At 39.0% G+C, this 13663-nt stretch overlaps 1 protein-coding gene across 6 annotated transcripts in view; it reads left to right on the forward strand.

Annotated features, from left to right (window-relative positions):
* EFL1 (elongation factor like GTPase 1) overlaps nucleotides 1–13663 on the forward strand; it is a 135246-nt gene that overhangs the window by 92233 nt on the left and 29350 nt on the right. For all 6 annotated transcript variants that reach the window (XM_060097486.1, XM_060097484.1, XM_060097483.1 and 3 more), the window contains one exon: nucleotides 9239–9370. In XM_060097486.1, coding sequence (XP_059953469.1) covers nucleotides 9239–9370 — 132 coding nt within the window. The remainder of the gene's footprint in view (nucleotides 1–9238; nucleotides 9371–13663) is intronic.

Genomic DNA, 13663 nt, shown 5'->3' on the forward strand with positions numbered 1-13663 from the left:
ATTGCTGTGTGATAATTCAAACAGTGCAAGCATTCAAGGTGCAGGAGTAACAAAAAGGCTGTTTTCTTACCTTCTGATTAAAAAAATTTTTTTTCAATAAAATGAAGTACCCTGCAGTGTTTAAATGTTCCAATCTGACTATACTAGATGGCATAATCAAGTTAGATACATACTTGTAGTCACCATGAATGTGACAGCTACAGATGCAATTTGATGCAGATGTATGGCACTGATGACTGGGGTGCCATGAGTGGCTGTTGGGAAAATGGTGAATAGCTCATTTTCAGAACAAAATTCCTGAAAATTCAACATGTGTTAAATTGTGCAAAAAATACTTCACTTTTAAAATGGAGTTAAATCTAAACTCGGATCATTATTAATAGGTTTGTCCAGCAGAATACTCAAAAGCTGTGTGGTTTGGGAAAAATTCTTTGTGTGGGACATTTGCACACATTCCAAGGCACTGGTCCGTGGTTCTGCCTGCTAATACCTGTAGTCGGCCCCAACCAGAAATGTTCCCAGCAATTACCAGATCACCTAGATTTGTACCACTAGAGTTGTACCACTGTTTGTGGTATGTTACTGGTACACTATTGTGCCTGCTACTCACACTGATTTGAGATATACGAATAGAAATCAAACTGGTGAGTTGCACAGTCTGTGTGTATTTGGCTCAACATCACAGAATTGTTCTCCTGCATAGTTGTAACAGTTTTTGTTCCCATTTCCAGTTCATAAGACCTATGATTTCTGCACATACTTGGCCAACCGTGGTTTCTTTTCAGACTTATACCAGTTGTATTGGTGTGAAATAGTATCTCATTGTTCTGATTTACATTTACCTTATTATTAATGCAATTAAGGGTTTTTTTTGTGTGTTTTTTGAATGTTTAGAGCTTCCTTTTCTTTTAGTGTCTATTCTTGAAACTATATTCTTTGCCTATATTCCTGTTGGTTGCATGTCTCTTTTACTGATTTGTACTAATTCTTTATATATTATGCTTACTAATCCTTTGTCTTGTTTAAACATTGAAAACATCTATTTTATAACTTTTTACTTTGTTTATGGCATTTTTGATTTCTAGATTTTATAATATAGTAAGACATTATCAGTCTTCAGTCTTATGATGTCATCTTATGACTTGTGCTTTCAATTCCATGTAAAATTTATTTTTCTAGATAGTGTATGATAGAGATGCAGTTGTATTATTTTTTCCACTTCATTAGGTTTTCTGTCTTCACACATACATGTTTCTAGGCTCTTCATTTCCACTGGTCTGTTATCAAATAGTCCACCACTAGTACACTATGTATGTAATCATTTTTCTTAAGTTGTGTTAATTTCTTAAGAATGGAGTTATGACCTGACACTTGCTGTTTTTCTTTAATTTGATCTACAGTTAACAGAAATAGCTCAAAGTTTGAAGTGCCCTCTCTAGTTTCACTATTTATTCAGTTTTTCCTTCGTTTTCTTCCATTGATCATTTCAACTAGGATCTTCTGTGTACTTGTGATGAAGTTGCCATTTCATCCAGAAGTGACTCTGCTTCCTGTTTTTATTTGGAATTATTTCGAGTTTAAAGGTAGAAGAAATCTGGTTACAATTTCCTGGTTATGTAAAGCCATCTCTCTTTTTTTTTCTTTTTAAATCTTAAAACAAATTTCCAGCATTGTTTTAAACTATACTAGGCATTTTATTCTTCTTATGTGCTAAACATTGTACACTTCTTCCATTTCACTGAAATCATTTGAATTGGAATCACATCTTTGAAGGAGCATCACTTAAAACCATGTGTTACTATACAAAATATAAATTTAGGTCAGTGGGACAGGATTCAAAGCTTATAAATGGATATGATTATGAATTTGTACCTTATAGAGAAGTTATTATAACCTTCTTTACAGTTAACTAGTGAATCGTACATATAAAAATTAAATATGCACTTCATACCATACACAAGGAAACCTTTTTGATGAACAAAACTATTACTGACAGCTACTGTTACTACTACCACCAATTATAACCACCACTGCCACCAACTCCATTTATTGAGTGCTCACTCTGTGCCAGCGACTGTAACTCTTTATTTGATTATCTTACTTAAGGCTCACAGTAACCCTATGAAAGTACCACATGCTATATATATGGAAACTAAAATTAGGGAGAGATTAGGTAGCTGGCATAAGGTTAGAGCTTTAATTAAATTCAAGTCCTTCCGATTCCAAATCAGACATCACAAGAATGCATGTTGACTAAGGAAAAAAAGTTGATGGCAGTTGCAAGACCTCAGAGAACTGGAAATGAATGGGTTGAAAATGCCTTTTCAGTCCTGCCTTCTGCTCCACACTGCAGCTGTAGATAATGACTTTGGGTTCTCACTTGGACCTCCAGTGGTGCCATTTCCCCCCCCCCCCACCTACACTCTTCTCCCACAGCATCTGCAGCGTTATCTCAGCTACTCCTACGTGTTAACTTTGCTAGGAAGTCTAACCTCTCAATTTCTCTCTCCACATAAACCTTGTAGTTTTCCTATTATGACATTTATCACCTTATATTGTAATTGCCTGTTTATTTGCCTTTGTCCCCCTCCAGATTTTTTTTTTTTTTTTTTTTTTTTTTTGCTGTACGCGGGCCTCTCGCTGTTGTGGCCTCTCCCGTTGCGGAACACAGGCTCCGGACGCGCAGGCTCGGCAGCCATGGCTCACGGGCCCAGCCGCTCCGCGACATGTGGGATCCTCCCGGACCGGGGCACGAACCCGTGTCCCCTGCATCGGCAGGCGGACTCTCAACCACTGTGCCACCAGGGAAGCCCGCCCCTCCAGATTTTAAGCTCTGAGGACAGGAACTGTGCTCAGGTTCACTTGTTCATTGAAGAAACTTTATGAAAGTGCCTAGTTGTGCCCCTGCCCTTAAAACTAAATTCTTAGAAAACTAACAAAAAGTTGAATAAATATCAGTTCTTTGAGTGCACTGAAGTTTGTAAGCTCTGAAGTTTAGACACCAAATAGAAAAAGCTCAAAAATGTACTAAAGAGAAAAAATGGAAGCAAAATCAAAAGGGAAACTATAGTCTGGAGAAAAAAAATATAATAAGAGTTAAAATGTTTATTACATGGAGAACTAATAAAAATGATAGGAAAAACTTATGAACCTAAAAGAAGGGTAGAAAAATGCTTAGTTTTCCAAGTTAGAAATCTGGATTTCATCCTCGTTTCTTCCTGTCCCTTCTTTCCAGCTCCTACGTAACCACCAAGACTGATAGCGTACCTCATCTCTCTCTAATTCATCTGCTTGTTTCCATATCCACACCCTTCAGAGTGAAGTCTAAGCTTAGCTTGATATCCACATCCCTTGATAATCTCTCTGTTTGCCTTCACCCTCCTGTTTTGCCAGCCCCTTGGTGTGTTCTATGCATAAGGTATTCTGAACTACTTTGGGTTCCCACAACACTCCAGCACTTTGTATATGTTGTATCCCTGGCCTGGTATTCCCTTCCTCACAGTCCTTCACATCTATTTCTGTTCTGATAGAAAACATTGTTTTCAAATATTTTAATTAATTAATGTGCTTCATCCTTTCTCCTGGGCTAGCATTAGTAGATCCTTTATCATGGTATAACACACCAAGAGACAGTCAGAAGTAACTGCCCTTTTATTCACTCTGAGTGACTATTAGGCACCATGCAGGAACTCTGCATTGCCTCTAGGTCCAAGGTGAAATTTCTTCCACTATTTTAATCCTAGACCCTTCCAACTGTGTTAATTCTCTTGGTGACAGCCAGCTCTACTGCGTCATCTGTTTCGCAGGAATGGTGGTCTGGCATAAATGGAAGTGGTCTTGATGCATAAATTGAGACTCCACAGTGACACCTAATTATAGCTCCCTTACCTGGTTCTGGACCCTGAGGGCCATGTTTCCACCTGTTCTGGAATATAGACGAAGATAGCAAGTCTAGACGGCTCTTTAAAAAAAAGGTTTTGATTCTTAAGGTGTTACATTTTCCATTTACTGTAGTCTCTCTTCTGAGAAAAGGACCCCAGATCTTGATGTAGCTGTTAGCTGGTTATGAGCTCCATCTGTCCCTACGAGAAGGAAAAAATCCTGACATGGTGATGTCATTGTTGCAAGAGTTTTCCCCGGGGCCTCCTATAACACCAAGAAGGTAAAGGGCAGTGGATTTAAGGAACTTGTTTAGCATCATGGACAGACTGGACCTGTCCTCTGAAAACCTCAGCAACACTGGTCTGCGTTGGAGATGCTCGGCAGGCAGGCTTGGGAAAGGCCCATTTTATATTTATTGTACCTACCTGCCTGCTCCCTCCATGACAAGAGTTATAAAGTGCATGGATCCCCTGATATCCTGTGTAGTTGACCCAAAGAGAGCAGAATCTGAATTTCCAGAAAGGTGCAGAATAAGGACGTAAAATTAGAGTCAGAGGATATGGGCTTCTTTGGTATTCAAAGACAGAAGGACCTAGAGCAAAAGGTAGTCTTCTGAAACCAAAGGTTTTCTAGGTTCTCACCAACTACTCTGGAAACCTGTACTTTAAAAAAAAAAAAAAAGGTTTTGTTTTGTTTTGTTTTCATAGTTGTCTGAATCCTCATATCTCTTCTAAAGTAGTGTTTATTGCTCTCATAGGCCTGAGGCTCTGTAGACATCCATGATACATAACTTGCATTTACTATGAAGATTTAAAGGAATCCATTAACTCAGTCTTATTAAACAGTTTAAGAGGAACAGGTTGATGGTTCTGGGTGTAGTAATGTTAAAGTTGTCTTGAAATAAAACTTTGGCAATTAGGAGACCATATTCTAGCTAGAGCAGTAACATGTTTTCCCACAACGTTTTTTTTAATTCCAGTATTATTTTTATACCAGCAATGAAAGAGCAGTTTACGAATTGAAACTTTCCTGAAGATAGTAATGCTCTTCTCTCTCCAGGCAGCTAGCAGTCTCCTCCCCAGGAAGCAGTGTTAGAATTCAGTAATGATTTCACCATCTTACTGCTGCCAGTGTGCCCTCATCCTAGATTGATTCAACTGGTGCAGCAGGGGGTTGTTAAAGAAAAAAAGTTGTCGACAGAAGACCAATCCATCTCTCAGGGCCCACACAGTATTTTCAGTCTCATATCATAAAAGATGTGCTCCTTAACGTTGCTTGTTTCTGGAATACTTAAAATTTTTTTTAATTCGTATATAATTTTTTAAAGTTACTTTCCATTTACAGTTATTAAAAAATATTGGTTATATTCCCCCTGTTGTACAATAAATCCTTGAGCCTATCTTACACCCAATAGTTTTGTACCTTCCACTCCCCCATGTCTGTATTGCCCTTCCCCCTCCCCATTGGTAACCACTAGTTTGTTCTCCATATCTGGGAGTCTGCTTCTTTTTTGTTATATTCACCAGTTTGTTGTATTTTTGAGATCCCACAAATAAGTGATATCATACAGTATTTGTCTTTCTCTGTCTGACTTATTTCAGTTAGCATGATGCCCTCCAAGTCCATCCATGTTGCTGCAGATGGCAAAATTTCATTCTTCTTTATGACTTAGTAGTATTCTATTATATATATATATATATATATATATATACATATATATATATACACACACACATATATATATATATATATATATATATATATATATATATATATATACACACCACATCTTTATCCATTCATTTGTTGATGGGCACTTAGGTTGCTTCCATATCTTGGCTGTTGTAAATAATGCTGCTATGAACATTGGGGTTTATGTATATATACCCAAGAGTGCAATTGCTGGGTCATATCAGTCACATATGCAAATGATGCGAATGATATGACCATAAGGGGTTAATATCCAACATATATAAACAGCTAATACAGCTCAACATCAAAAAAACAAAACAACCTGATTTAAAAATGGGCAGAATATCTGAATAGATATTTTTCCAAAGGGGAAATGCTAATGGCCAACAGGCACATGAAAAGATGCTCAACATCCCTAATCATTAGGGAAATGCAAATCAAAACCACAATGAGATATTACCTCACACCTATCAGAATGGCCGTCATCAAAAAGAACACAGATAACAAATGTTGGTGAAGATGTGGAGAAAAGGGAATCCTTCTACACTGTTGGTGTGAATGTAAATTGGTACAGCTACTGTGGACAACAGTATGGCAGTTTCTCAAAAAAAAACTAAAAATGGAATACTTTGTAAAAGGAAACATTAGAGAGAACCTGGAAAAAATTTTGGTCTGGCAGTGTTTGCAAAATGCTGATTTTTGATTAAGAAAAGTTTGAAGGGTATGGTACACATCCTGGTGAGGGCCTGTGTACCCAGTGGAAGAACTCAGTATTTACTCAGGTGTCACCCCAGCCTGTAAGCTAGAGTTCACTCACTCAAAATGTCTAATACTCCTTGCTATATAGAGAAGAATCAGGACCAGAGAGGACTTGGATTGTTCATCTTCAGTCAGACAAAAGTTACTGGCGTTTGTATAAAAACAAGCTAGAATTCTTGGTGTTTAGTAAATTCCTTTTGCTCCATATTCATCAGCCTGTTTTTTCTCTATCTTTTATTTAAGTCATATGCCTTTTTTAAAAACATACATGGAAAAAGCTTTGAACCCTCTTTAATCCTTGAAACAAATTCATGCCATGCTAATTTTGCATATTTTTTTTCTGACCTATCACTTTTCCCATCCCAAAACTTCTAAAATGATTCCCTGAAGGGAACACATTGTGCAGCTCCAATCCCAGTTGAAAAATGCTTTAGCACGTGAACTTTATGTGAAGGAATTATACCTCCTTGATTGATATAATTGTGATGTAAACAACTGAAGTGAAAATCATGTGATTTAAATAGAAAAAAAATGACAGAATTATATGGAGATTATAACAGTGTAAATTATGTGTGCCAGTAGAGGAGGGAATAAAAAAGGAAATACATCAAATGAATATAGTGACAGTATTCAAATGGTGTGGTTATGGGTTTACGGTGATCTGTTTTGTTTTGTTTCATTTTTTTTTTCAAAATTGTACCTGATGGCATTATTTTTAAAACGGAAAGTTTGTTTTAAAGTGTTTTTTGTATAACTATCAAGTTGTACACTTAATAATTATCTGATAGTACATCAAGAAATTCTCAAAGTGATTTTTAAATCATTTTATTGTGATTCAGCCAAATAACTCTAATGGTTCCTTTCTTAGATTTTTAAATTATATTCAAAAATTTGTTAAAATAGTGGCATATTATGGATAGTGACTTTTTTACTATCTTTGGAGCATAACTTTTTCCATAAAGTCTTAATCTTGACTAGGAATACTGTGGTATTGACTTCTTTTGTTTCAGTTTTTTCATGTTTTTTAATCTGTTCACAAATCTGGGCATATCTAAATAGCAAGAATAGATTTGGTGATTTGAACAGCAAAATGTAAACCAGAAGTTTAAAGAGACAGTGTTCAAAATATACTGACCTTCTGCAGCCTGCATCCCTGGTGATACAGAGAAGAGACCAGCATTTATCTTTTCATTGAAACCATGTGCTGTGTGTGCAGGAAGGAAATGCATGCTAGTCAGAGGTCAGAAGCAGGATGGATGAGGTTTGAAAGAGAATATTTACTGTGGGGTTTTCCTAAACCCCTAGCCTCATGGGAGATGTTGTTATTTCTAGTAGACTTGGTGGAAACTTGGGCAGACCCAGATGTGTTACATCATGGTACATGGAGGACATTATCAAGAAGCTATGGCCAGGTATAGGTCTTTCTGTGTGCTGGGCTAAGAAGGACAGCAATGAGTTTAGACCTTGACCAAATAAATAAACCAGAGGCACTGGGAATGAATTTAGCTCCTTGGAAACTTTAGTCTGAAGAGGATCCCCTGCACACGAAAGGTCTAGAAATCATGTCATGAGCTAAACAGTTAAAGGAGCTAATGAGGTTTAGTGTGAGGCAGGAAAAGATTAAAAGGATCTGACAGATGCCTTTGAAATCCAAAGGGTAGCTGGTAAAAGTTGAAGCACGTTTTCTGAGGACCTTTGGAGAACTGAACTAAGAACAATGTGTAGAGATGAGGGAAACACGTTTCAGCCTAATGTAAGGAAGGTGTTTTTACAGTTGGAGCGATCCCTTAATGTGGTGGGATGGTGAATTCTGGAGGCATTCAGAAGGGGCGGTGGGAGGGGGCTTTTCACAGTGTGTAGTCAGATTCAGTTCCCCTCCACCAGGCTGAATGGTCGATTGTATGGCACCCCGGCACCCTGTACCTATACATCCGTTTGTCAGCTGAAGGTACAAAGCTGTTTTCTTTGTTTCCTTTTCATAGTTGTTGCTAAGCTCGAGATGCAAAAGCAGACTGCCGATTAAATATCCCTGCCCCTTTCTCCTATGTCACCTCCCCCTAAAACAGGTAGCCTCCCCTTCCACGCCCTCTTCAATTCTTAATTCTTTAACCTCAAAGCACAAAAATCGCCCTTGTGTTTCTTAATTTGTTCTAAAATGTTGTCTGCTCTTACTCTCGATGTGAGGTTCAATATGACCCCTTCATCTCACTTTTTTGGGGCATTCTCTCTGCTCCTATCTGCTCAAAGACAAATATGTATGCTTTAGAGCCTTATGCAACTATCAGCCAGGAGCCTGAAGTGGAGAGTGGGCAAGAGAGGGAGGTGGGGGAATAACTGATATTCTCCTCTCTAAATCCCCTTTACCCACAAGCAAGTAGATCTGGCAAAAGAGATTATTTCAGTAGAGACTCATCTTCATCAAATTAATGTATTTTATTTTATTTTATTTTATTTTATTGTTTGTTTGTTTGTTTTTTGTTTTGTGGTATGCGGGCCTCTCACTGCTGTGGCCTCTCCCATTGCGGAGCACAGGCTCCGGACGCGCAGGCTCAGCGGCCATGGCTCACGGGCCCAGCCGCTCCGCGGCATGTGGGATCCTCCTGGACCGGGGCACGAACCTGTGTCCCCTGCATCGGCAGGCAGACTCTCAAACACTGCGCCACCAGGGAAGCCCAAATTAATGTATTTTAAAAACTAAGAGTTACAATTTTAAAAGTAATTAGTATTTTCAGACATATGTTTCTGGACATGATCATTTCTGTGGTCAAAGTAGGTATGTTTTAGCCCAATTTGTTTAGTGTTTTTTCTCTGTGACATATATACTGGGTTGATGTTGTTATTTTTCTAACATAAATTCAGAATTTATCATCTTTTATTGACTCCATGGATCTTTTCCTCCCTGCAGGAATAGGAGGCCTTCAAGACTTTGTGCTGAAATCAGCAACACTGTGTACCTTGCCATCCTGCCCGCCATTTATACCACTCAACTTTGAAGCCACCCCTATTGTGAGGGTTGCTGTTGAACCGAAACACCCAAGTAAGATCACCTTGTTTTTAAAAGCGTGTGATGTTCATTACATTTTAAAAATACTTGCATTTAATGCTTGGTTCCTCATGATTTGTTTCAGTAGTAGACTATGAATTTTCATGAAGGTATATAATAGGAGTAACCTGCCCAGCCATGAGGCCATACAGACCACCAGCATTTTGAGGGGAATCTAACCTCTGTCTTAGGAACTGGGAGTCTTTAGGCACCTTCACCCTCCAGGGAGACTGTATTCTTCTTTATGGCAGAAACAGGGTCATCTCTGCATCCCCCAGAACCCTGGCACAGGGTGGTGTCTCAGCAAAGTTCATGTTTTATGTGAATGGTTCTTAGAATCTTATCCCAAACTCCTTGGTTCAAAATTCATATCCTCTTCCCTCTAGGTTTGCTAGATTATCTGGACACTGAGCATTTCCTCTTTGTTTAGAAAGCACTTCCTGTTTCTTTCTGTCTGGCTGTGTGACACCTACATATGCCAGTCCCTATAATAACTAATTCTTAGTCTTTGGTTTATACCATTTGCCTGGCCAATCTTCATTGATTCTTATGTTTTACTTCCCATGATTTTCACTAACCCCCTTAGTCCCTGTGACTTTGCTGTTCCCAGTGCTTAGTGGTAGTCAGTGAAGAATCTCCAGACTGCTTTAAGGAAACCAGAGAACAAATGTGTAAAATGGCAGTTTTCTGTTGAGGTATATAATGGCCTTGTTGCCCCTGCATCTGTATATCCCTCCTCTCCCCAGAGCTGGGACCTTCTGAAAGCTTGTCTCTGCCTCAGTTCCTAAGACATATTCTAGCCATTGAGGATCCCTGGGACCCTTGAGCAGACATGTATTTGGAGGACTGCATCTCTGGCCTTTGGGCTCAGTCTTAGTAAATAGCTATCTGCCTTGGGCCTCAGACAGCCATGCTTTCTGGGCTGTCATTGTGGACTGACAGTGCCTTTGGTTGTTGCATAGATTTACCCCATTCTGTGTAATGCCTGCTTCCTCTTTGTGGGTTTTTCCAGATCCCGGCCCCTCATGGTTTGTTCTTTTATTCTGCTTGCTAACTGCGTCCAACCCTAAGAAGCACATACAATATAAGAAAGCTCAGTTTTATCTAAGTTGTAACATTTGAGTCTGGCAACCATTATTTATTCTTAGGTGTTTCTAGTATTTATTTAAATCTTATTTCTTACTTTTAAAACAGGGATTAAAGAAATTTAAGCTATAATGTTTTAAGAGAAATGTATAATTTTTTGGAGTCTGTGTGATAGCTATGTGCTACTCTGTGCTACTCTCCAAGCCGAGTAAAAGCCCAGTCCTAAAGGGCCACCTTCTACAGCTTTGGCTACATGAGATGAGAGATCCTAGTACCTAGCTTACTTCCTGTCCCATAGCAGACTCAGTAAGATTAATTTCTTTCTCATAAACAAGGTAATCTAATAAACAGAATTACTTAACATTGTCCATCTGAGTGCCAAAATTTATTTCCTCATATGTGTTGCATTAGATTTTTCTGAACTTTGTAAAAAATAAACTAAAATGATAGAAGGGGCACCCAGTTTTCTTCATAATTTTAAAAGGAGCATTGCTGCTTTTCCCAATCAAGTATATTGTTCTTGCTGGATTTGCCATGCGTATTCTTGATTATGTTATTGAAGTGTACCCCATTCTATATTTCCATGTCTGAAGTTTATACCCATTGTTCTGTCTTCTTGTTACTACAATGTCAACATCTTATTTTACATTTAGAATGTCTGGGAATACTTCTCATGATGCTAGTCTCATTCCTCCGAGCCCTCAGAGGATATTTATTGTCTCTTTACTCTTTGCCCTAGTTTCTTATGCCCATCCTTACTTTGGAGCAATAGCCCCTCTCTTTACGGATTACATGTCTAATGACTATTGGGATGTCCCACCCTCCTATACCTCAACTTCCTGGTAGTACTGCCCCTGAGAAGCACTGGGCAGTTGCATTGTTTATTTCTGAATAGAACATGTGTCCCCAGGCCCTCTTGTCTTTTTCATGCTGACAAACTGGGTTAACTAATCTAGAAGACAGCCTTTTTACTCTTCTTTTGGTGTGAAGGCATTCCGAGCATTTGTTCTTCCACTTTTCTTTCTCTGACTTCCTAAGCTGAGGTCCAGATGTCATGGTGGCTGCCACTCTGCTCCGTGCCCACGGGGTCTACTCAAAATCCAACACCCAAACACAGAGAACTCCACATGCCCAAAGCCATTATTATTTTCAGCGTCATCATTGATCCTTACTGTGTGCTACATTCTAAGGATGTGACAGTGTCTCATTTAATCTTCTCAACAGCCGTGTGCTATTTTTTATCCTCATCTTCACATGTGGTAAACTGAAGCTTAGGGAAGTTAGTTAACTTGCCCATGGCCTTACAGTTCGCAGTTAGTAAGTGGTTGAGTCAGGATTCAGACTCCTGCCTCTGGATCTTTATTTTTAGGAATCCAAGAAATTCTATTTACCTGAGAGCAGAGTTACTGGTTTCCAGAATTTTTTCATCCTTTATCCATATCAGTTAAAAGAAAAGAGCCCTCTATACATATGTTTATATAGATACATGAACTTTTGTGCTGATGTTTTATGTACATTATGAAATACACACAAACATAGAAATTGCTTTAAAAATGGAGATGAAAATGAAATAACTGTCTTTAAAACATTCTTATTTGTATTTGATGGAGACATGCACTGTATATATAAATAGGTGAATATGTATTATTTATTTATGATTGTGGTTTATAGTTGCATTAGTTATGTAATACTGCCTAACATATGACTCCAAAATTTGGTGACTTAAAAGAACAGTAATCACTTATTATTTTTCACAGTTCCTTTGGTCAGGAGTTTTGGAAGGGTTCAGTTTGGGGATGTCTCATGCAGCTGTAGTCATATATCACAGCAGGCTGCAGCCGTCTGAAGGTTTAACTGGACTTCCACGGTGGTTCACTCACAGGTGCTCATAAGTTGGTGCTTGCTGGGGACCTCTCCTCATGGCTGCTTGATTTTCCTAGAGCACCGTATGGTTACTGGCTTTAGCCAGTAGTCCAAGACACTAAAACAGAAGCTGCAGTACCTTTTGTTAGCTAGCCTTAGGAATCACATATCACTTCTGCAGTATTCTATTGGTCAGACAGGCCAAATTTCTTTTGAAAAAGCTTCTTCTTTGCTTATTGTTACACTGTCACCTTTGCCTTGAAGTGACAGATTGAAGTGTGTATGTGAATGGGAGTGGGTTTTTTGTTTTTGTTTTCTTAAGAATTTGTGGACTTCCCTGGTGGCGCAGTGGTTAAGAATCCGCCTGCCAGTGCAGGCGACACGGGTTCAAGCCCTGGTCTGGGAAGATCCCACATGCCACGGAGCAACTAAGCCCGTGCGCCACAACTACTGAGCCTGCGCTCCAGAGCCCGCGAGCCACAGCTACTGAGCCTGTGCTCTAGAGCCCGCGAGCCACAACTACTGAAGCCTGCGTGCCTAGAGCCCATGCTCCGCCACAAGAGAAGCCACCGCAATGAGAAGCCTGCACACTGCAACAAAGAGTAGCCCCCGCTCGCCGCAACTAGAGAAAGCCCACACACAGCAGCGAAGACCCAATGCAGCCAAAAATAAACAAATAAATTTATAAGGAAAAATTTAAAAAAGAATTTATTAGGTCCTCATACTGGTAACATTGTTTTGTACTTTGGTGATGGAGAAAAAATGACAAAAAGCTTTGTCATTTTTTAAAAAAATTATTCCCTTGGGCTTGTGTGATACGTATTATTAGTGGCCTTCGTGCAAGAATCTTTTTAAGCCATATTTCAAATTCTGTGAAGGTTAACTTAACACTAGATAATATCTGTCCACTGAATTAAGCAAAGGAAAACTACAAATGCTGAAAAGGAAAATATGAGGGTACATCCGTCACCTCCACATACAGTGAAATCTCACTCCCTGTCTTCCATCAGCATTTTATGCATCCCATATGTGGCTCATGACCATGACCTGTGAGGGTGCCGACACCCATTATGGAGTGTGGCGCTATGGCTGTCTGCCTGCAGGCTTCAAAACCAGTGTGTCTGTGACCTTGAGCACAGATTCCTTAAACTTCTCTGTGCCTGTTTGCTCATCTATAAAATGAGAACAGGAATCATCCCTGCCTCATAGTTAATGGGTTCATATATGTAAAGTGCTTATCTGGCACACTTAGCACTATAAAGTGTTAGTTATCATTAAGAAAAGCTTATTTAAAGAATAAATAGATAATGGGGAAACAAATAGATATGGAATAGATAT

This window comes from Mesoplodon densirostris, chromosome 4 (genome assembly GCF_025265405.1).
Source record: "Mesoplodon densirostris isolate mMesDen1 chromosome 4, mMesDen1 primary haplotype, whole genome shotgun sequence".
Lineage (NCBI taxonomy): Eukaryota > Metazoa > Chordata > Mammalia > Artiodactyla > Ziphiidae > Mesoplodon > Mesoplodon densirostris.